This window comes from Oxyura jamaicensis, chromosome 12 (genome assembly GCF_011077185.1).
Source record: "Oxyura jamaicensis isolate SHBP4307 breed ruddy duck chromosome 12, BPBGC_Ojam_1.0, whole genome shotgun sequence".
NCBI lineage: Eukaryota > Metazoa > Chordata > Aves > Anseriformes > Anatidae > Oxyura > Oxyura jamaicensis.
The window spans coordinates 7,921,120-7,946,661 of NC_048904.1; the positions used below are offsets into that span (position 1 = coordinate 7,921,120).

The 25,542-nt window shown below is 39.6% G+C and overlaps 1 protein-coding gene across 2 annotated transcripts in view; it reads right to left on the reverse strand.

Annotated features, from left to right (window-relative positions):
- Positions 1–25,542, reverse strand: part of RFT1 (RFT1 homolog) — a 44,307-nt gene that overhangs the window by 13,659 nt on the left and 5,106 nt on the right. Inside the window, exons 2-5 of one of the 2 annotated variants that reach the window (XM_035337697.1) lie at positions 22,841–22,942; positions 2,362–2,447; positions 1,954–2,070; positions 4–193 (exon numbers count right to left, since the gene is read on the reverse strand). In XM_035337697.1, coding sequence (XP_035193588.1) covers positions 4–193; positions 1,954–2,070; positions 2,362–2,447; positions 22,841–22,900 — 453 coding nt within the window. In that variant the 5' untranslated portion in view covers positions 22,901–22,942. Of the gene's footprint in view, positions 1–3; positions 194–1,953; positions 2,071–2,361; positions 2,448–2,562; positions 2,703–22,840; positions 22,943–25,542 lie in introns of those variants that run through there. The other variant, XM_035337695.1, reaches the window with a different exon arrangement.

The following is a 25,542-nucleotide window of genomic DNA, read 5'->3' on the forward strand; positions in this document are numbered from 1 at the left end:
AACCTTAAGTCTTACAAACAAATGAGCTTGGGCTAAAACCCAGAATGGTTCTCCCAGAAGCTCAATAATTGCAGAAAGGCCAAATGCCACTACGCCAGCCTGATAATGAGGAACCACAGAAGGATCAGGTACTTCAAGTAAGTGTAGCCAGACTAAGCCCAAGAAAACAGACCAAAAAACACCGAGAGGGACTCTAAAAAGTTAACATAAAAACAGTCAATACAGATGTTAATTAAGCACAAAAAGAACAAGTGAAAAATCAATTAAAATTTTAAGCATTGCCATAATTTAAGAAAAAATGCCCTGGTGAATTCATTTCTATTCTAACTACACCATGAATATCTTCTTCTTTTTTGGAGTGAAAGTTTAATGCATTCTTCCACTAGACACAATACATTTTCCTGACCTACTCTTTGTCTACTCAAGAACCTAACATAAGGCCACCTATTTGCATTTCTTGTTCTGTAGGACTCAGCAAGTCTGATCCCACATCGCCCTACAGAATACTGTAAATCTCTCAACAGTGCAATTTTATTGTCTTCTATGATTACCAGAGGTTTACAGACAAGCTTTTGTGTACCTTGCTGCAACAGACAAAGATGCTACTGCTCCAACTGCTAGTCTGAGTCTTCCAGAGACCACTGGTTCTCCAGAGCGATAGCAGAGTCAGATGAAGGAAATGAATGCCTGCACCCCAGTGATCTACTGTAGCTCAAAACCACATTGATTAGCAACTGCAGCTAAAAAGCAAAGCTAGGCACAGGAATATTACCCTCTGCTGACAATGCTTCAAGAACTCGCAATGTATTGTGGAGCACAGAAAATTTTATACCATTGCAGCAGGACTTATCTGACCCTCCCATTATCAGACTCCTAAGGTACTAGACAACAAACTCCTAGGATGCATTTCAGATCATTCAAGAAACGATCTTCATTTTAAATTATGCTTCTCTAGGAAAAAAAAAACACATGGTGATTTGTAACTGTATCATTCAACGTCCATTTGAAAGGCAGTCAAACAGGAGAAAATTGATTAAAAGAAGTTACAAATAAGAGATTTAATAAATTTAAAGTGTCATGTTTAAAGCTCTCTCCGGAACAGACTATCCCTCTCTCTTACACCTGGATGCAGATGACAACACACAACCCCCCAGCTCCTAGGTCACACCTAATCCAATGGAAGATCACTGTTTTGTGTTGCAGAGTTAGTTTTCCAACACATCACACAGACAAAATTGACTTCCTAATCCACCTGACACTGCACAGCTGCTGGATCTGACAAGGGACACAGCAGAACAGTGCATTCCAGGAGCCAGAAGGGAAATGCTAGCCATAAAATCCCTTTATCTCCAATGTGTGATTATGCACTCTGGCTGCAGCTGCACGTGGACTCTAAGCATTCTGCTTTCTGATACGAAACAGCACTGCAGTTAAAAGAAGTGGACCTAGTTATTTCCTGTTGCTTGTTTCCAACCTTTCACCTCCCTCCTAACACGTTTACATTTTCATTGTCATTAAACTGTAGTATGGTTCAAGACTTAAAAAAAAAATAGTTTGAGAGGAAAAAAAATCTTAAGCAGCTTCATAAACACATATCAAGAAACAAAAGAGTAGAACTAAGTAGGCAGAGAAAGAAAAAGAACTATTTTTCTGGGTAACAGAGCTGTCCTTTACCAGCTACAACACAGAGGAAACTCCAGACTGGATAACGGAATAAACAGCTCCTCATAATACCTTTGGTGACACACCTTCCTACATGCTCTGAGACCAAGTTCATAAATATTAAAGCAATAGATTGACCCGCTTCCTGCAGCTGTCCTGAAACACGACTGAGATTACGAAACACTCAAAGGTGAAATAGGTTCCTCAGTAAATACAAATAGCCTTTCATTTTGTACGTTCTTAGACAAGAATCAGAAATAAGTTCTAAAGAAAAAAAAAATGAGATCTTACGTCAGCCACAATAGGTTAATTGTTTTGGTCCAGTTTCGCTTCGTACTCCCACTCAAGCAAGCTCTGCGGAACGCCTCCCTGGCTAGGAAGAGAACTGTTGAATAAAGTAGAGTTAGCCTAAAGATAAGGAAAAAAAAATAAAATTATTTCATTACATATTGTTTCTGAAAGCATGCAGTACAATTACTTTTATTCTTAACACAAATTTTCTGAAAAACAAAAACCACAGTTACACAAAGCGTTTCAGCGGCTTACCCCACAGCCCACATACCCCGAAGGCCCGCAACACACCCAAGCACTTTAAAAACCCGATAATAAATGAAAAAAAGAACTCGATCGTGCTGGGAACCCCGATGCTCTCGGAGGGAGGCGAGGAGCGCGGCCCCGGCTCGGCCGCCGCCCGCTCACCTCACGTTGACGACGCCGAGGAGCTCCCGGGAGAGGTGCCGCAGGGTGAAGGCGTTCAGCCCAAACGTGACCGCCCGGAACAGCACCTGGCAAGGAAAGGAAACACCTGCGGGCTGGCTGGGGCTCGGGCGGCTCCCGCCAGGCACCTCTGAGGAGGAGGAGGAGGAGGAGGAAGAGGAGGAGTCCGGTGCCGCCGCGCACCTGCAGCAGGGCGCTGGAGGAGGCCAGCCGGGTGGTCTGGCTGAGCACGTCCTGCGAGGCCATGGGCGCCGCCGCCAGGAAATGGCGCCGTCGCGCCGCGATCCCGTCAGGAGGAGCGGGGCGGGCCGGGGCCGAGGCCTCGTTTCCTTTCCCTTCCCTTTCCCCTCCCCTCCCCGCCGCCCCGACGTGCCCAGGTGCCCGCCAGCCTCGCAGGCTGGCATTCCGCTGAAAAATAAATCAGGTGACAGACACCGAGAGCTGAGAAGAGATGCCCTGTTAAATAGCGTTTTCTGACAAATGGGGGTTTCCAGTGGTTTCTGAAAACTCTCCATGCGGGTTTCATCGGGCCGTTTCTGAACGGAATAAACCCATTAGTTGTGCAGATGTATGGAGAAGATGAAAGCTGAGGTAAAAGTGGAGGAAGAAAACACCTCACTTAATTCTGCTTAAAAAAAAAAAAAAAAAAAAAAAAAAGCTTCAAATAGCAAAAATACAATCTAAGGAACCTACCTGAATTTAATAATATACTGACTTAAAATCTTAAAAACAGGTAAGCCTTTCTCAGCATAAATCAGAACACGCGGGGACAAACGGGGACAGAGAGAAGACACTGGTCTGCGTTGGCTCAGGTAATCAGACCGATGGCAGAGACTGGAAGATGATCTCGGGTTTTGCGTTGTGAGGTGTTCAGGCTCCTCCACTGCCCTTCCCTTCAGCCAGCTTTACAGTTCTCAGGAAGAAGCTGGTGCCATGATAACTCAGGCTCTGGGCCTTTCTTAGTGGAGGCAATGGTGACAGTGGAAGTCAAAAAACAGTATGTTAGTTTGTGCTGGTGCCAATAGTGGTGGTAAACTGTAGGCTTTGAACTGTTGTACTAAAATCCTTCACAAGCTACTATATACACTGCAGAGGGAAACAAAAGTGCAGCTGAGCATAAAGTATGCGGCATCTAGCAACACTGCGGTAAGGATTCACATTGTTCTCTGCATATGCCTACACGCTCTGACAAAAATAGGGATCTTCAAGTAATAAAACAGGAGAAATCAGTGTGCTAACTGGAGGCAAGAGTCCAACCTTTTTGGGCATCTGTCATGGGCAACAGTGAGTGACAACTAATGATGTCTTGTTGGACAGTTTGGTTTATCACCTCAAAGCTGAAACAGAAACAGCTGCAAAGCACAGGGAGCTAGGAAAAAAAAAAAAAAAAAAAGAAAGAAAGAAAGAAAACTGCAGCTTTAACTGGTTTTAATAGGAAGTGGCTTTGCCACTTACACCGTATTGGCATTAATGCATCTAAACCACTAGATGGCAAGCAGCCACAGATGAGGCAGGCAGCAGCTAGACAGCCCGGCTCAGACCCCAAAGTACGTGGTTTGTTAGAAAAAAACTTTTTTTTTTTTAATTAACAATTTGAGAATGGTAAAACTTATGGTAACGAATGGTAAGACTGTGTTACTGAATTTGTATGCAGTTTGAAGAAAATTTCACGAGAAAATGTATTCAAAACCATTATTCTCCAATTCCCACAGCAGGCAATGCCCACTGAATGCATTCCTCCAGCCTCCCATCACAACATATCCCTTTTTTGGTTGTCCTGAGACAACTATTTACAACAGCATATTCTAAGATAGATCAGTTTCCTTAACAGCAAAGGCAGGAAGATAAACTAACCATTACAAAGGTCCTTACTCCCGAAGTTAGGCTGCATCTGGAGCTAAACTAGGCTGGATGTTCCTCCAGCACAGAACAAACATACTGCTTGGCTTAGGGCAGTCAGATAAACCCCTGTTGTATGAAAGGTATGTGGAACCTCTACAGCAAAGAGAACTCATTAGATCTGCTCTAAAGTTAAACTAGACCAAAAAACTCCACACAGTTGCGTATACAGGCCTCAGAATGAGTTGCAACTGTTTCTACAAACTTTCAAAAAGAAAAATCTTAGTGTTTATAACTTCATTTTACTATCCCATTAATAAAGTATTTCATGACAAAAAGTGATAGGAAGTCAAAGTCCACGATTTTTATAATAATTGATAAAATTTTCTTGAGTACTAACTGATCTTAACATGCTATAAGACCTTCCATTATATCACTTCATCACAAGGGAAATCATCTTCAGCTAAACTATTACAGCAAGTTTCCTTTAGGACAAAAGCTTCCAAATTAATGACAAAGTGACAATGGGCAGCAGGAATCTTAAATCACCAGTGAAATCTTGAAACAAGACCACATTTTAAAACAGCTCATTGCAGAACCAAAATTAAAGCCCCTATAAAGGATCAGTAGTAAACATCCAAGTTATTAAACCAAATAAACACTACACTTTATATTTAGTAATGTAACTTCACAACTTTGTCTTATCTGTGCAATTTTTTTCCCCTTAAAGGTTGCCTTTAGGAATCACGTTAGATAACCAACGATGCTATGAAATCATAGGCAAAGTTCTCTGCTACTGCCCAACACCTCCTGGAATAGTACATCATGTAGATGACTACCTATGCTGTGAGCTCAAGACTGTAGATTTCTACAGCTGCTGCAAAAGCCTTTAGCTTTGCAGTCAGGACTGTTTTTAGAAATGAACAACAACAACAAAAAAATACTCAAAAACCTTGCTGCTGGCTGAGCACCCTTGTCCCCAGATGGCATCCTGTCCAGTTATTTTGCACACAGAGTCAAAGCAAGATCCCTGACAGCCAAAGCGAGCAGCCAAAGGCTGCCGTTCATGTGCCCAGCCCTGCTCTGTGCCTCCCTTTGCCTGGACTCTGCTGCAGCTGGAAGGACAGGCTCCGAGGGCAGCAGGCCCTCCCAACAGCACATACTGCATTTAAGGTTGATATGCACCCCTCTTCCCATCCCTTCCCCTCTGACCTGCAGCCTGCAGATACCACTACAGGAGACATGGGTGGACAGAGCTGGAACCGTACGGTGCTGGCTTTGCAGAGCTCACCTTTGCAGAGCCCCATGCTTTGTAGGAAGCATGAGGCTCAACAGAACTGCTCTACCTCTGCTTTAAGTCTACACTTTGCCATTTCATTAATGAGGAAAAAATACTTTTTTTTTTTTTTTTGGTTGTTGTTGTTTTTCTGGGATCTTTTCCAAAAGATTTTTCTTATACTGCTCAGAAGCCTTGTGTCAGTACGAGACACAAATTACGTGTTTTTTTTGTTTTAGATTTTTAGAAGAATGCATGTGAGAGATCTCTTTGTTCCTGATCATATAAAGCTTGTCCCTCCACAGAAACAACTAGGAGTTTGGGGGGCAAAGCAAGGAGTCACATCTAGATTTACCAGACTAGGAACTAAACCTCATTAAGCTCTCTGGTGATCACTCCTCTCTCAGATCAGGGATGTATCTGGATGTGAGGATGTACTACTTCCATTTCAGAGCAGAACTGCAAGAAGAGACTCCCAGGCCATTCACCAGCAAAGGACACTAGCAATTACTGCTGTGACAGTTTGCTGTGACAGCTTCTCTTCTCTCCAAAGTGTCCCTAAAGGGCTTTTCAGATTAATGTCCCCAGGCTTTGTGGACTGAGTTAATCTCTCAGTGCATGTTGCATGGTTAAACAAAGAATTGCATCTTTCTCTGGCTACATTACTAGTTCAGCAAGGATTTCATTTGTCTTTTCTTTGTGATTAAAGGGTCTCCTTGAAGAATGCAGAGGATTTTTTTTTCTGTGATATTCTACATTTAAAAAAAATGCACTCTGCTTTCCGCAGTAGCCTTGGACTACTAATTAATGTTAACACTAGTTGACATTAACTTTGCCTCACATATTTTCAGAGTACCTTGGTTTTAAATACACTGCTTACATGTAATTTGATCAGCTATTTTGCTGCTTTATCAATTTCACTTTCAAGTTATTTTTATTTATTGAAATATTTTAAGTATATAGTGGACTTTCATATGTAGTGTAAACTAATGTTCAAATCAGGAAAAGCAAAAAATACAGCAAATATACAATTCAAATAGCCATATATTAAGGATGGGATAGTGCCAAGTTTTCAACAACTGTGTCAAATGATTACACTGCATACTTTACAAAATACTAGGCAGATTTTAAGAAACAGCATATATTAGTTAGATGAGCAAAAAAGGAACATTCTGTACAATGCTGTGTGCTTCCAGTAAGCTTTACACTTTTCTTGTTCTCTTTGCACTTTAAAAATCCATAGTGTTCACAGACACTAAAATCTACAAAAAAATCCAAGTTATTGAATTGGGGGAAGTAATAAATTACAGTAGATTTGTCACTGGAGCTGGCAAGCTCCTTGCTTAAATTCTTGCAGAATTTGTACGTTCCTTCAACATGTACATATTCAAATCTGCACAATCTTTACTGTTCAGTATGTTCGAAATGCTAAGCATTTCCTTTGTATGTACTTGTACATGTTCAACTGAATTTGATTTTTGTCTTGCCTTCCTCGAGCCTAGAAATTCCAGTCACGTTCACTACAATCTAACATTCTCTTCTTACCTCTCTCATAATTGGCTTAGGAAACTTCACATCAGCCACTCACTTCAAACACAGATTAGACAATTCATCTAACTATTGTGGCTCTGGAAGTCTATCAATATATAATGGAAACATCTCTATCTTTTCAGAAAGTTCATAATGTCAGCTGCAATCATAAATGAAAAGTTCTCCTGAAGGTTGTTTCCTTCACCTTGTAATACATTAACTGTCTTTATTTATCGTTCATGCCAGATATATGCAACTTTAACCATCACTGTGATAAGCGTTATTTCCAGGGAACAATACATCTCAAATTGTAACTTACAAACCTGAATTACAAATGTGATGATTAGGTGTTGAGGCTGTGAAGGTGTTCTTCCTTCATACACCTTGTATAAGGTTAAACTTCACCATTACTTGCTGCTGGAGGTTTGGTGCTGGTGAATGCATTATCAGTGAGAATACACAAGTATTCTCTGGGGTATAATAGCCATACTAAAGTTACAGAAATAGATTCTGCAGCAGTAAGCACTTAAAAATCTCTGCTAACCAGTGCTTGGTATCTTATCCTTCCATAAGCTCCAAGCTACTTCCCTTGAGGAAAAGTATATTTGAAAGATACAGAGGTGCAAAAAGTCTACAAGAGACTCCTAGCTGCTATGCAAACACATGCTCATATACGCTATTTCCACTAACAGTCATAGAGAAATAAGGCTCTGTTCATTATAACACTTCACAGCTTCTGGGTACTCATGCAGGGTGATCCTCCTATGTTTTCAAATTCAGCAACAAATGCTATTACACTTGCTTTGACCTCAGCATCACTTGCTTCTGCGTGAAATGGCCTTAAGACTTAAAATCAACAGTGACAATAACTCAATGAACATGTTAAAATATTCACCCTGGAAGGACTCATCTAGCAAGTGCTTCTTCAGTACATAATAGAACTTGGATTCTGAAAATGCATTAAATAAAAAATATTCTTGTAAAATATTCCAGTTTCTCTTTCCTTCGAGTCACTGGAGATTTACTTTTAAAGAAGCTAGAAACATCCAGGAATTATACTTTACAGCTAGTAAAGCTTTATAGCTGACACAAAACAGGATACCCTTTCTTTTTTTACTACTTCAAGTACTTCAGTATTTGAAAGGAAAAGAATCACTTAAATGGAATACCTTATAAAGGCTGAGAATACAGGATCTGTGAGTCACCATACACCACCTTCAGATTACCATTGTATGATATTACATAATACTGTGAATGATCACCTGTAGAACAAAATTAATTACGAGTCAAGTATTTCTTCATGTCATACATTTCCATCTCCCTCAAGAGCTGACTTCCATTGTTAGCTGAAATAACCCCTCTGAGCATACAGTGATCAGTTTGGCAAACTGAAAAGATTAAAGTACCTCTATCCCCCTTACGGGACCTCCTCTAGCATTCATTACAGTTATGGCTAAGTGAAATGCATTTTCTGGGTTCCTCTTATTCCTTAGTGACAAGTAAGCAATCTCTTAAAGCAGCCCCAAAATGTATTTCTTTCTTCAGGCTCAGGAACTCTCATGGAACTCTACCCTTCAACAGCTAAGCTTCACTTCCAGTGCAAAACCCTGAAAATCCAATTAGAAAATCTCATTAGCAATATGGGACGTAAAGCTTCTCCTCCATCAGGAGACAGCTTCTTTTCCCAAAATCTCCATTTCTGAGAGGGCTCCCAAGAGGATCATCCACTAAAAGGTAAACAAACAACTAAAAACAACATAGGGGGTTGAAGAATATTAGAATCCCCTAAATTTGAATACAGGGGAACAATCCTGAGAATCAAAATCATCTCTGCCTCTAATCCAGTTCTGCATAAAGTCACGTTACTGACCTGCATTGCCTCAAACTGTATTGAAAATATGACTTTATTGCACACCTTTCTCTTCAGAAAAAAGTACTATTATTCTGTCCTAGATTAAGAAAGCCCAAGGTCATAAGACAACGCACTTTGACAACCCCTTAGTTTGTTCTCACTTCATTAGGAGCAAGACTACTCTCCAAGTTTAGCTGCACTGCTATCCCAGCTGGCTCAGTCTGTAGGCTTACACAGAATAAACATAGGATGACTTAGAGTCTAGTGACACCACCTGCCCCAACCACTGTGCTGATGATGGACAAATAAAAAAGACAAGTGAGATCAATCATTATATGAGATGCCTTTCTGAAAGTCCTCAAATACAAGATCTTGCATCACACTAAAAAAATCACAGGCTTTACCAACCCTCCTCCATTAAGAAGGATTGTAACACTTACAACTTGTTCAAATAAAGCAAAGATTTTTTTTTCTACTTGACTGTATAGCACAAGCTCAGAGCGGCAGGCAAAGCTAAAAGTCAAAGTATGTCTTCAAGAGGAAATGCAATGCAACAGCTTATTTAGTAAGGAAGCAAGAGGGGACTTTTTATTTTACAATTAAACCACAACGTTTGCAACTTGAAAAAGACAAACTAGAATGTCCACTCAGTTCTAAAGGTTTGTGGGTGAGGGTAGTGTTTTTTTGAAGTGGCAGCATAACAGTACATGGGGCTAAATTCACAGCTGGAAGAAGCAACTATATAAAAAAAAAAGATAATGAGCAATTAATTTAGGTTTGTTGTTGCCTCAACTTAGCTATCAATTTTTTGCCTTTCCTCTCCCTCTACAGACTCATGGTTTAGTTGCAGATGTTAAAAACCTGCGTATTACAACGGAAGATGTCATCATCCTCTAATGCATTCCTGACTACACCTACAACCTGGTGGGTATATTGGCTGTAGTACCATCAAGACACTTGGGGATAAATAATTAGGCACCCTACTTATAAAGGAGCTACGGCTTTAATGTGACTAGGTAGGCATTATAGACATTTAATAGACTGTTTCCTTTCCCTGGTAATCATCAGGGCCACATGGGCACCTTGATGCTGGTATGCGTACATACTGTAATTCTTACTTACCTTCCTAAGAACTTGTGCTATGAAAAGTTACACATATCCTACTAGATACTCTATTTTTACTAGGAAGTCTGCATTCCTACCACAAGTCACAGTTTGACTTCTTTCCCAGTGGAAGAGAGGTTAAAAAGGAACACAGTCAACCCTACAGCCCATAAGAGGGCCCGGGTAAGTCAGTTGAACAACAAAAGTAGGTCTTCAGTTCACACCATGGTTCTTTCATCCGTACATTTCAAAAGGACTATGTATTTCAACATACATTTTTAGTTCTCCATGTTCATCATACAAAATCAAACAATTCTTTTCTGAGAAACCAGTAATAAAGGAGGCTCATGGCAAAATGTTATAGGAGTCGTTTAAAGTTTTTGTAAATGGTAGAATACTCCCACTCACATCCTGAAGAATGTTGGGAGGTTCAAACAAAAGGATCTGACCATATGTCTGAGACTAAACCAGCAGTGCATATCTTCTACCCACATCATACTCTTAAAACTTAATGTTTACTATGAAGCAAGTTCCTGTCCACTTGCATGCAAAACCTACTTGATGTTATCAGTCATGCTGAAAGTCCAATGCAAAGAGTGAAAAATTGTTGTCTGTGGCAAACTGTTCAAATTCCTTCCATCAAATACACAGAGAATCTCACAATATAAGCACTATAGAAGCACTTAAGCACATGCAGCGCTTCTATTTCACTGACACTATATACCATGAGCCCCTGACTTCAATCACCTCCTCCTCTCTTAGGTATTAAAAATTGTGCAGCATGAATCCCAGTAATGTTCATGTCTTCAAATGTGGTATGCGAGTTCATTGCAGCCTAGGAAAGCACTAGTCAGGAAGTTATGAAATCAACCTTTTTTACTGCAATTGTGGCAGTTTTCCAAACCTTTACATCACTAATTCCATGTGATTATTGAAAAAGAAAAGTGAGCCATGATACTAAGCAGTGAGATCTAATCCATTACACAGATATGGAATATATAATTTGCAACAATGTGGACCCAATATCCGAGGTGCCTTGTTAATGCATAAGTACAAAAATTAAACAATCCTTTTCACTATAAAGCACTGAGTATGCACAGGACTGAATAGTGGGTTTTTCAATAAAGTCCATGCAAAACTGACCTCATTTGTTTAAAAACAACAACAACAAACTTGCTCTTAATTATTTAACAGAATTATTTACATTTGCAGGATGAAGTCTGAAAAGGTTGACTGACAATGGACAATATTAAAATAACTTTTTTTCACATATTTTACCCCCTAAGAATAATATATTTTAAGACCATGATCATTTATATACATCTGTAATTAGCAGTTAGAATTGCTTCCCCATGAATAAAATTGTTTGCTTTAAAGTGCCATTTACTGATTTGTGTCCCCAATGTGACATTACACATTCTTCCCTGTGCTGAAAGTGGAGAGGTTTGAAGGTGCTGCAGGCCCCTAAAACTGAGACCTACACTGACAGAATTGCTTCAAAGTAGTTATGCAATAAGTCACTGTAAATTTGACAATGGAAAATGTTGCCAAAGCAGTAAAAGCTGTTCAAATTTCAGATTTTGTTCTAAGCATATTATTAAAATCATAGGCTGCTTCCAGCCTTTTGTGCAGTGAATATAAACACACAAAGCTTCACCAGTTAAAATAAATAAAACCACTCGTGCAGTTTGTGCTTTTTTTGTTCAAACCAGACTTACATTTGGTCAATTTTCACCTGAAGCAAAATCTAGCGTCATTAACAAGAGGCAATGCAAATACATTCATTTAAAGGTAATTCCACTTCGTCATGGTAATAATGCAGAAGTACATAAGGAGGTTACAGCTGGGTAGTGCTGTGAAGAGACAAAAGCTATTTGCTCAAAACTGAACTGAAAAAACAGTAAGCTTCATCTTTGCTCATACCATCATCACCACTTTTGTTCTACAAACAAACAAAGAAGCACAGCTGTGTGAAAAACTAGCTTTATGCTAACTGTGGGACACAGGCTACTCATGCATGGCTACTCTTCCACTGATAGTGTTCTTTTTATGCTTTTTGCTTCAAAACTGAGCAAAATAGATACTGACCAAAATACAGTAAAACAAAAAGAACAGTAAAATTACATGAAAAGTGACTGGGAAATAGGCACTAGAAAAATGCTCAATACTTGTAGAAGGAGAAAGACAGGTTTTGAAAACAAGTGAAGCTTACTGCATCAATCATTTTAACAGAATGATGATTCTATATTTAGGAAAGAAGTCAGACACTGAAGTTCACAACCATATGTGGAAAACATTAAAGAGAAAACTGGATGGGATTGCTAAGGCAGTGTGGGACCAAGAATTGCCCTTTTTTTAAAAAAAAAAAAAAAATCCACCCTGGAACACCATAGGAGGGGGGACAAAAAAAAAAAAAAAAAACACCTCCCCTCTGCAACTATTTCTGAAGTGAAGCTGGCGACCAATATGCAAAAGCTGACAGCGCTGTACTGCCACAGAGACTGAATTATGCTGACAACATCAGAGCTGGTCGGGCAATTTTGGGACAGTTTCCAGTGTTACTCCCCATCCTGTGCTGGTTTATGAATAAATAGGAAATTTCAGTCTAATTATCCTGTGCAATTTGTGAGATGAATAGACAGCACATGGAAGAGAAAGACTTCCCAATTTTCCTTTGGAAGTGCATGAGAGGATTTTTATGGTCAATAAGCAGCACAAGTTTGCCAAAAGTTTACTGTAAATAGTAGAAAACCAGTGACTGTATTGTCAACACGGATAAAAATAAGTAGACTGAATATGCATTGTTACTACTTTCTTCTGGATATGTACCAAAGGAAAGCAAAAGATAAGAACAGTCTTGCTCATAGCTCTCTAAAGATTACCTCATTATTAGTTCCTTCCTTTATAAGAATAAACCTAATGAAAGTTTGTACAACTTCAAAAGTCAATTATTCTTTTTTTGACCTCATCTAGTTCCTGCCAAAGGGCATACAGCCATGTTGGCGCTTACTCTGTTCAATCCTTTACACACTCCGAGCATCATATCAATATTGATTAATTGTCAGAATGCTTGTTGGTGACAAGCACGTAGAAACATGACAGCCAGATGCTACAAACTGCACTGTATTAAATCAGATCTTATCATTGTTGCTTTCCCCTAGTATTTTCAGCCTGGATAATGTAACTTAAGTTGCACGTTCTCAATAAGCACACCATACAGTATACATCAATATAACTAAATACAAGTCACAAAATAAATCAAAATAAGGGGAAAGAGGGAGCAGATCATTCCTTTATAAGATTAAAATAATAATAATAATCTTGAGATTCTTATTTGAAAGTTATGCCGTGCAATTCCTGAACTTCCTTTTCATCCCAATGTTTCCCAGATACTTTATCCTTCACAAGACTTTTTGCCTCTGGGGAAAACACAGTATTTCCACTGTTCAAGCATTACAACTTGAAAGCACAGGACAGGAAATAAAGTATATTTAACTGAGTGAAGCTGTAAGTTGTATTTAGAGACTGAAATAATGTAGAGACCCTAAGAGTGAAAGTCCTCCTCTTATACAAACAGCATGGAGGTTTCAAGAGCCACAGATCATCACCCGTCTTCCCTTCTGTCACTGAAGGAGCATGCTGGCTCTTTAAAAGGATGTCTCTGTGATCCTCTCATTTTCTAAGGCAACAGAGGGGTCGAATGACTCATTACGGCTCAAGGTCTCACAGGACTCACTACTGCATCCCCCCAGGCACATGTAGAACTCTGCACAATGCTCCCAGGAGATGCATGGGAAGACACGTACTGAAGGAACCAAGAGCAACCGTCACCTCCCTGGGAAACAGGCTGACGAGGCTGAGACTGAAAGGACAAGGAACGCGCCTCCACTTTACTGTTCTGCCTTCTTGAACAGAAAACAGGAGTTGCCCACGACTAAGCAGCTAATTCACACTTCCACTGCCTGGAATGAGAGTTCCACTGCTTAGCATCCGCATAAAGAAACAGGGAACACACCTGCGCAGGTCAGAATACCAACCACGACTTCACGACCAGTATCTTTACATACATCCTCTTGAAACCAGCCAGGACAGTCACCTTTCAAAGACGGCAGCTGTCTTCACTGACTGATTTCTAGACCGATTTCTCACCCTGTGACTCTTTAGCTCTTTTCTGTCACATTATAAAACCGCAAGCATTAGAGATCTTGCGTACACCTGCACAGAGAACAGTGCCTCCCACTTAAGGCCCACAGGACATACTCCAAATCAGTCCCTACATCACGTAGTATTTCATCACTTCTGGAGGCAGTGGCTTTAAGAGATTATATAACATGCTCTACACCTACATAAACAGGGCACTTATCTGCGTCGTGGGTTTTAATCTAGGCTCTTTGCTTGCCAGCTGTTACTCCTGGAGACAGATAACGCAAATAATTAACATGCAGCACATTCTTTCAGCTGCTATGCTATGAAATAATTTCTTAGAAGTTATCCCACAACTAGATTAATACTGATTATTAAGCACTTGATAACGATGGGCAGTAGTAGACTGACAACTGTAGCACTGAACTAACAGCACACAGGAAGTGCTGATTTTCATCTTACTGACTTTCTGCCTCTGTTTATCTATTTTTTTTTTATCCTTCAGCAGTGACAAGAGTGAATTAAGAAACTTTTTTCCTGCATGCAGACAGTTTTCTAACTTCCCTCCCTGCATCCCTATCGCATCTCTGATAACAGTATCTTTCATTAGTGATGGGCCAGCACTACCTACCGCCACAAGCTGAGTCACATCCAGGTGGGTGCCCACAGTTTCAGGTGTGCCCTGCTCTTCAGAAACAGATGTTTCCCTCTTACAGCTAACCACACAGGCTGGCCGTGCTGCACCAAATATCCACATCCGGCTTGGCAGACAGAAGACAGACAGTAATAGTCATCAATATAGTCAGCTCCATGCAGCATTTCTAGGAGCCAGGGTTTGGCTGTTACATTTAGTTTTCAGAATTAGCAGACACTTCCCATGAAGTTTTCTCTGCCCTAAGAGCTGCAGAAGAGCCCACTGCCACTGCTTATGATGGGACAGAAGTTATTTCAGCCCTTGCAAGAGCCAATGACTTCACAGAGGTTTTGAGCAGATCCCAGTTACTAATACACACACAAATTTACCAGTGTCTGGTAAAAACAAGCCTTCCACAACTGTTTAGTCAACCGCGAGGCTCTCTGTGAGGATCTGCATCTCATCATCACTTCCAGCTTGCCCAGGACCTGAAATTCATGAATCCAGGCAATGAAGACTCACTATTTAGGAAACAGATAAGTTCACAATTAAAGCTACACTTCTAAAATGGAAGTTTAAGATTAGCATGTCTGTATGGCTTTTAAACTGGGGTACCCAGAAGCTGCAGTGCATTGGGTTAGGGCATGTTCAACTAATTTTATGTAATTAACCAAGACGCAGAATTCTTTAAATAGTTAAAACTGCAGTCCATATACTGTCTCCTGCTTTGTCCTGTACCCAATCACATTCACCCTAGTATATTCGTGGACTTCAGTTTCAACAGCATTAAACATTCTAATTTAGTGAAATATGTTGAATTTGTTGAGAGCACTATTTACATTGACAAAGCCAAAAATATTAGTTGCTCTAAGAGCTGAGCGTTACGGATATATCAGCTGAAGGCACTCAGTACTTGGATGCAACTCCTGGAAAAGCTTCAGGAAGCTGTTTCATTAACAGTGCTAAATCAGTAGGCTTCATACTTCTCAGTCACACAATTACTAAACTGATTTTTTTCACTATTTGCAGAGGCTCCCAGGGTCTGATTTTTTATTTTTTTATATTTTTCATATATATTTTTTCTGGAACCGCATATTCTGAGTATTAAAGGTTACTAGATTAAATTTTGTTTGTATGTGAACACATGGGTTGTGTCCTGAGTATCAGAGTATCACTGCAAACCCAATCAGGAGACTGCACTGACTTCTAATGAAGTTTAAGGCTGCACAGTAGTATATAGAAGTACTGTTGTGGGACAGTTGCTTAAAGATGAGAAATCATGTCTGAATTTGACCTAGGAGATGGTAGTCAAGTCAACACTCAAAATTTTCCTAAGTGTAAGTTAAACTCACTTTCCTGTTGGATGACCTCTCAGCTCCTAGCTGGAAGAATCACAGATGAAATGCTTAGTGCTAGGACCTGAAAGACTTTTTTCTTCAAAAGCTACAGTTTTACTGTAATTCTCTGTCACGGTTTTGGCTGGGATGGAGTTAGTTTTCTTCACTGTAGCTGGTACAGTGCAATGTTTGGGGTTTTTGACGAGCATCAGTGGCATTAACACCAGGGGTTTGGCTGTTGCAGAGCAGCGCCTGTGCAGCCAAGGACGTTTCTGCTCCTCAGGCCGCCCTGCCAGCGAGGAGGCTCCAGGAGCTGGGAGGGGGCACAGCCAGGACAGCTGAGCAAGGAGGTATTCCATACCACACAATGTCAGGCTCAGCAAGAAAAGATGGAGAAAGGAGGAGGGAGGGCACTCGGAGTGCCGGCGTTTGTCTTCCCAAGAAACTGTTTTGCATGACAAGCACTGCTTACCTGGAAACAGCTGAACACCCATCTGCTGATGGGAAGTAGCAATGAATTCCCTGTTTTGCTTTGCTTGCAAGCAAAGTTTTTGCTCTACCTATTAAACTGTCTTTATCTCAAACACATGCGGTTTTTTTGTTTGTTTTTTTTTTTACTTACAGCTTTCAAATTCTTTGCCCCATCCCACTGTCAGAGGGGAAGAAGCAAGTGGCTGTGTGGTGCTGAGCTGCCTATCAGTGTTAAACCGCAACATGCTGCAACCACGGAGCTGCTGAAAATTATAAAAGTTATCAGTTAAAGAAAAAGGGAGGGGCAGGAGGAGACAGGGAGACTCACACCCACTCCTCACTGAAAGGCAGCTATTGCTTACAACCAAACATTATGAGGAACAAAAATCTCCTTCCATGAAGCAAACGGGCCTGCCTTGAGGATGAAAGAAGCAGAAGATATTTGCACATGATTAGAACAGAGTATCTATCAGTCTGCAGCCTTCAGAACGTGGTATGTTTTCAAAGATGTTCTGATTAATCAGATTGCCTGATTTAAGTGTCTTCTATATCTATTAAGTGCCTTGACTACTGCCTCGTAACAGTTCATTTTAAACTGTGACTGGATAGAAGTTTGACTGTGCTGATAATCCAGTTATGTTTAGGGAATTACTGTGCACCAGTTGATCAGATTAAGAGATGAAGACAGGATTAGGTACCATTTGCCATAGCTACATTAACACAGCCTTGTGTGCATGTCATAGGGCTTGCTGCAGCAAGTGAAGCAGAATCTTCTGAAGTAGAGATGATATAGGCAAGAGCAGCTCTTTGCTATTTAGGTTAACCCATGAATAAGCAAGGCAGGAATGTAAGGGAGGGCTATTATCTTCTTTGATTAACAAAGAAACAAGCTGTCCTAATAAAAACATAAGCAAATCTTATTTTCAAAACTTTGTCCTGCTTCTATCATCACAGGAAGAACCAAAGCAAGCCACGTCAGGAGTACTTTTTTTTTTTTTTTTTTACTACAACACACAAGTAAACTGTGTTTATTTGTGTGGGGTATACTTTTACCAGCCCTAACTAGACTGCCAGTCCTAAAGAACACATCAAAACAAAAAGCAAAGGATGTGATTTTTCATGGGATTACCCATACACACAACCACACCACCAGACGTTGCATTTGAAGGATTTACTATTAAATAAGCCATAGGTAAAATCTAGACTAGTTCTCTAACCCTACATTTCTATCTCACAGTAAAATCTGAAACTGCCTTGTAGATTTGCAATAGGAAAGATTAGATGTGTGTATTCTTGTCTTTAAAGAAGAAATACTTTTTGGTGGCAAGAACATATATTTGCAGTTAACTTGCCACAAATCACTGCACATTATTCAGAGATCTCTCCCAAGCATTTTAAGAGTGATTCAGCAGTAATTCCAAAGCATTTCTCAGAAATTCTTTACCATGTATGGACATAGAAACTTTTCCCGTTTTTTTGGAGTACGCTGCAACTTAACAAACGAGTGGGGATTTCTGAAGCAACTTGAAAGTGGACTGTGTTCCAGGCTTGCAAATGATCAATTATTTCAGTTTTGGGTTCAGCAGTTCACCACCAAAGAGGGAATATTACCTACCAGTTAAAGAGAGGCGTGTGACTCCAGGCTCCATTCCCAGTAGTGTTCAAGACCTGTGAATTCAAGCAATGATCTACATTTCAGATGCCTTTTTTCTTATTAGAAGCAAAGTATGTCACAGAATTACTATAGCATAGGATAATGTACTAAAGATACACACACAAAAATAAACTAGTTAATAGCATAAACTTCTGAGGCATTAAAAAGTGAGGTATTAAAAACTAAGTTAGGCTTCTATACCATAAAACATTAGTAAATATTACTGTATTTGCTTTGGGAAAGGGAAGAGGTGTTGCTGAAATGAATACACAAGGCACACAGCTCCTAAACCCTCACTGACAGATGAAGATAAGCCATAATTTGTCTTCATGGAATTTATAAAATGCCTAATTACTAAATTATGAATTAGTGAAATTCTCACATATTTCATCCACTGTTGTTAAATAGGTTATTCTAAAATGATACAGGATCTCTTTGTAACCCACCACCTCCAGTCCTAATATATTTTTCTGAGATATATAAAAATCAGCTAAATAAAGTTAGTTATATGAAAACTATTTTTAATAAAGGGTCTGTTGCAAGTGTTTAATTTTCACTCCTGCCTATTCACTACCCAGGAAATGGTGTTTTCTCCTGAGATGTTTGGGTATATGCCTCGAGCAACATTTTCACAAGCTACAGTTATGAATTTTAATTGCAACAATCCATACACAATACAGAACAAACAAAAAATAACACATTCCTCTAAGTCACTGACCTCCCCAAATCCAGACAGAGGTAGTAAATTGACAGTTGGCCTTAAGGGCCACAAGAATCAATAAAAAGACATAAAACACAGATGCTATTAAATGCCTGACTTTGGGACTGAGTATTGGTTTTTATTGTCAATCTGTATCTGTTTTTGCATTGATTTTGTTGAACAGTAATCAAGAGTTCAGTATTTAGTGGCATGCAGCTCAAACTGATGCTCCTGCTTACTACACAGAGGCTTTAATCAAATTAATTCTTCCCATTATTTTATATATTCTCATTCACTATGTAACTGCCTTGCATAAAAACATAAAAGAACGATAACGCCACTTTGGTGTCATTAATACTCCATGAAAATTCCCTTTACTCATTAATTTAGCAACATTTATACATCTTTAGTGTGCAAGGCTTCAAAGCAGTCCGAAAACTGTCAGATTTTCTGCATGACTTCTCATCTTTGCTACTTGGAATTACACGACTGTAATGAAAGAGGCACATCGGAGAGAATAATTCTGTCACTTACACAGCACTGAGTCCACTTGACCTTATTATAAGGGGTCCAATTAAAATTCCCTTGCCATCTAGAGTTTAAATGACCCCTATTGATTACAGTTACAACATGCAAGATAGTGAACCCTCTCTCCAGTAAAAATGAAGTATACATTGACAAAGATGGTGAAACCACAAAAAATAAATCCAAGAGAAAGCTGAAAAAATAGTAAACTACAGATTTTACTTGATATCAACTCTTCAGATTGTGTGTGAACAGTCTTGCACATGTCATTACACATGCAGAAATTCATTTCTACCTTTGTAACCTCACCTTCACAATGACTTCTGGTAGAGACAATTTGTTACTACCAGAAGAGAAGAGAAATGAAAACCTGAATCAATACTTATATGCTTGCTGCAAAGATAGAGACAAACCTAGTACAACTATGTGGACGGTTGGATTTCGAGAAGACATTTAAGTAACTAAGAATTATAGTGGACAATATGAAATAAAAGGAACTATTAAAATCCATTTGTGTGAAAAGCAAGCCAGAGAATAACAAATATATTTATGGTATGAGATTATTCCTCCCAAATTACGTGAAGCAGAATATAACCAGACAAAACGTTCTTGAAATGCAAAAGTGAAAGAAAGCAAAGAGACTAATAGGGCTTGTAGCCAACAGATGATGTTGTAAGCATGGGAAATGACAGTATGGTCTGAAAGAATTTAGATACATAGCTAAAAGACAGACAGTACTACAACAGGAAAGTAGGCCCATTTATATATGTGAAAAGAATGAAAATCAGCTAACTAGATTAAGTGTAAGTAGCTTTTTACACTGTAGAGCCACTGTGATCACATTCCAAAAATAACTGCTGATAAAAAACGTGTGGAATCTCCGGGTAGTTTTCAGATCAGCCAGTCTCAATGGTAGTTCATAGATGTGATATTAGTAGAACCTCAATTGTATGAAAGCTAAAAATTATTTCTGGAAAAAAAGAGGACCAGAAAAAACTTGAAACAAATGACCACAAAAAAAAAAAAAGGAGAGAATGGTCTTATCTCTTATAGTCTCCAACCTTTGAAAAATTAGAAATGTTAACAATAAATAACAAGGAGCTTTGTTAAAAAAATAAAAATAATAATAAAAAAACTGTAAATGATACAGTAATTTTTTGATGCTGTGTGAAAACCTAGGAGAAAGAATGAAAGGAGACGTAATAAATTTTCTATTTAAAAAGTGAAAACTGTTTTGCAACACTTGAAACTGTTTCTCTCTCCTCTGAGAAGAATGCTCTGTACAATGTATGTCATGAGAACTTTTTTTTTAAAAAAAAAATTAAGTGGTAAAGACATGAAACAGAAGAGTAAGTTTCTGATAAGAAGTGATAATTGGTCATGGTACAGAGGCAAACTCCTCCCTAGAGTCTACCTATTGTCTACCAGTATTCATCACCTCTGTAAGCAAAGTTTAAAGTTTTAACAAAGACATTCTTTTTTTTTTTTTTTTTTTTACTCTGCTCAAAGAACTGTCAATGAAGTTAAAGCAGGAAAAACTATTACCAGGAAACAGTATCTGCAAAGTACAAAATAAAATACAATTCTGGAAAATAAAACAAGAAAAAGTTAAAACAAAGATGGGAGGAAAGGCAAGACGTGGAAAAAAAGCTTCTTGTTGCTTTTCCCACCCTTCTCATTGAGCTCTGCTAACTGATGCCAAACACATAGTGCCATTGATTCTGTTGATCACCTACACTACAAAGCAGGGAATGCTTTGCAAAGTCATTTAACTAGCAATACAGGTATGTTCAGGTGAAATGGTTGTGGTAGCAATTGAGAGACAAGGTAGGGGGTCATTCACCCACGGTAGCTCTTAGCTGGTTGGGAAGCTGGATGGATTGCTGCAGACACAATAACTGCCTACTGTCAATACCCAGATAACCTATCAAATCAGTACTGATCCGTGTGGACACCTGCCAATAACTCCAAGAAGCTTCAGCTTTTTGATCATGAGTGACTCCAGCCAATAAACACAACACAGGATTTCAGGTGTAGTGTATTGGTTCCCAATGCAAGACAATTTGCCAAAAAGCTTTAAGAAGTGACATTCCAGTGACAAAAGCTGCAGGTATCAGGGGCAATGCTTTATTCCAGCAATGCCTCCTTGGTTAACAAACAATATTCACTCTCTGTATGGTTATCAGGCCATTTAGTGATAGATAAATAGTGAGTCTTTGAAACTACATTGGTTTCTTATCTAAGACAAGTCACAGTGGACAACTGTAAATCAGGAACAAAAAGTCAGTTAAGAAAAATGAGTATATCTGAAATCAGGTAAAAGATGCAAAACCTCCTCTGCTGCTGTAAGGTTTTTGTTCTTAAGTACTAGAACACTAAATGCAACTAAAGTGATCAAATGATGTAGTTACCGAACAAATTATATCCTTGCTCCACAGGAACTGCATACTTTTTCCCCATAGTCCTCACACAAAGTACTTCAAATGAAACTGCCACAAATATGTAAATAATCGTTCTGCTCATGTCTATTGAGGTCTGAATAGCAACAAACACGCTCTATTTATGATGTGGCATCATCTTTGGGCAGCAGACTGATACTCTCTAAAGGGTAATGATTTTAAGTCAACATTCAGCTGTGTGCTCCTCTGCCAAACCCTGAGCTGGATACTAGTGGAGGGATTCAAAGGCCACAGATATCAGTGTTTTACTGCGAGGAACTTCTTCATACAAGTGTTTAAGGTCAGGTACCAGAATTGTCCAGAACTCCACATGGCCCAAAATGACATAGTGGGTGAGAAATATTATTAATATTAGCAGATATCTTGCCACATGTTAGCATTCATTGGAAATGTACTCAGGAAGCCCAACACTATCAGTTTGCTAATTCCCATCAGCATGAGCTGAATTTTGCTGGTGTCAAACAAACTGACTTGTGCATGGTCTTCCCCAAGTTCCCTGTTTTAGACTGTGAGATACCATGCACCTGAAGCACGCGGAGCCAAGCATATATTTTAAGGGAAAAAAGGATCCATCTTGAATAGGTTATGCAGCGATAAATGTTTCTATCTGTAATGAAGCATGAACATTATAGTAGCCAGACAAGGCTCTCACATCCCCCTCGTGTCACTAAGCAGCACATGGGAATGTAATCCAGTATGCTAAGGCGATGGTCAAAACCAACCTGAAAGTACCAGGAGAAACCCAAACCAAATGTCATCCTTCAGACTTCTATGAAGAGTGATTTGTTCATTAAAAAAAAAAAAAAAAAAAAAAAAAAAACAGGTTTTGGCCAATGATTGAATATGATAGATTCACAAGAGATAGAAAAGAGTTGTACAGCTGACAGCACTAAGAGGAACACAACACTGCCTTTTTAAATGATTTAACTACTCTTACCATCTGCAAGGAAGCCATCAGAATTTGGCTGCCCTTCCACTGTATTCCACTTCCTTTCATCTTGAGCGTGCTCTCAGGCTCCCACGGAAAAGCAGCTTTTTACTGGAGAGGAATGAAAACAAATAAGCTGTGAAGCTAATATAAAATTCAGCCTCTTAAAATCTCAAAAATAAGACCTACTCCCTTCCTCCCTCCATCCACCCAAACGTTGCCAGACAAGAGTCAAGTGCTATTGGGTAATACCAAGTAGGAGAATGAGCTTTTCAGGGGAGAACATCTCTGCTCTTACTTTTCTGAGTAGCAATGTTTCAGGCTACATTTACCAAAAGGAGGTGACCTTTTAAAAAAGAAAGGTCTGCTTCTTTCATCAGAATCAAAGGACACTCAAAGGTCACTCTGGAGACTCTGCCTCAGTCATAAGCAAACTGTGACTTCACTACCCGTAGCGTTTCATACTACAGAATGGAAATCATCTGTGCTGTACATGTTAAACCTGACATATACAGTTGTGCTTTTTAAAATTAAAACTTAAACTCAGAACACAAATGTATTAACAGATCACAGAATGGTTTGGGCTGGAAGTGACCTCAGAGTCTACCCAGTTCCAAGCCCTCCCACCAGCCCAGGCTGCCCCCAACCCCATCTAGCCTGGCCTTGGGCACTGCCAGAGATGGGACAGCCACAGCTCCTCTGGGCAAACTGGGCCAGGGCCCCATCACCCACACAGGAAAGAATTTCATCCTAATGTCTAATCTAAATCCACCTTTTTTAGTTTAAAGCCATCCCCCTTGTCTCATAACCACACTCCCTGAAAAAGAGTCCCTCCCCAGCTTTCCTGCAGCCCCCTTTAGGTATCTAAAAGTCACTATAAAGTCTCCCTTGAGCCTGTGCAATTCTACTATTAGTTCTTTAACACAAATTCCCTTAAAACAGCATCCATGCTCCCCAAAACCAAAGTCTGTTGGACAACCCAGAATCTCATGTCTTTCCTCCATTGGGGATTTGCTCCTGTTGCTTTCTTACCAAGATTGCTCCCTGTTGTACTAGTATTAGTATGGTTCTAGATTCTTCACTGTACGTTTTCTGTGACCGAAGACAGTATTACTCAGCACCATTTGCTACCTTTCACTACTCTCTGCAGATGCCATTCTGCTCATTCAGGCATCCACTTCTACAATGTTATTCTCTATCAGTTACCTTTTCCAGAAACAACATTATCCACATCACCAGAGATACGGCAGCGCAGCTCTGAAGAAAAGTCCATGTCAATAAGCAAGGATTAGACATATTCACCTTTGGGCTAGAAAAAAGGGCTGAAGTATTTAAGAACTGATATCCCTGACACAAAGAAAATGAGCCATGTTTTCTGATGCTGCTGTGCATCCATTTCAATGTGGAATGTACAAAAGGAAATAATACCAGTGTTGATGGAGTACCCAACTGCGGGAGTGAAATGGTAACGCTTACCCAGTATGAAATGAACCACAAGGTTTAATTGCCCACCTGTGCTCATATCTACATCAAGCTAAAAATGCTAGAGGACATGAGAACCTTGTCTACATTCCCGATGTAATCCCCAAATTCTGCAGTCAGCAAGGACAAACTTGCTGAGAAACAAATTTAGCCAAGTCAAATGTCTTTCCAAGCATGGAAGTGGCCATATGGCTTTCCATGTGATGCATCTAAAGCATAAATCTTTATCCGATGTATTTTAAGAAACAAGGGAATAAATGCATTTTCTTATTGCTGTGCCTGAAGGATTCTAACGTTATTTGCGATACTTCTGCCCCTAACAAATACCTTCTTACATACAGCTTTGTGAATGAATTTCTAAACTAACAAAGAAAAGCCTGATCCAGAGCTCAGGCTTCCCCATGAAGCGTTTCCCGTCAAAGAAACTCACAGAAGCATCACTGGCCTGGTCTGTACACAGCACAGCAAGATTCTGGACCTCATCACTTACTGCTGAGGATCTTTTCCGGCACCTTAGGGCTCTGCAGTCTGGTGCAGAGCATTAACAAATCACGGTGCTTTTTGTCTAAACTGGAGAAATAACTGAGACCTAATGTACACTTGCTTTACCTACATAAGTGACAAAAACGTGCATATCACTTGAAAACCTGATCCAAGAGCGAGCTGTGGAAACAGAGGTTGGAAAGAACTGCTGAAAAACAGAAGAAAGGAGTCATGGGGTCTTCTTGTCTTTCAAGAAGGAAATAAAACAATATTCAGGTAGAAAGCAATGTTGAGAGCACTCAACAGTGACGCGTCTGTATTGGATACATACAGTATTTGTTTCCAAAGAGTATTTAAAGCTGCATTTGCCTGCTCTGTAAAGAATGTGAAAACCACATAACAGATGTGGATCTGTTATGTAATTTAAATAGATGTCATTAATACAGATACTGAAATAAATCACAAAACATGTAAAGTCAATATTAATTTAGAACACCCATGGTTCAATGCATCTCCCCCACCTCATTACAAAGACTTGTGGCAGGTGATTTTGTGAAGATAGCAGCAACAATACTTTACATCGCCTGATGTCAGCTGCAGCCCTCAAGCATTCTTCCCTATAATCAAGGTTTGCTGTAGGAGGATGTGGGGGCTGTAATTGTCCCACTGAGGGCTTTTGATGGATGATTGTATTTCAGATATCTGGGCCTGCTATACTGTCGGTTTCTTTGAGTTGGCTTTACATG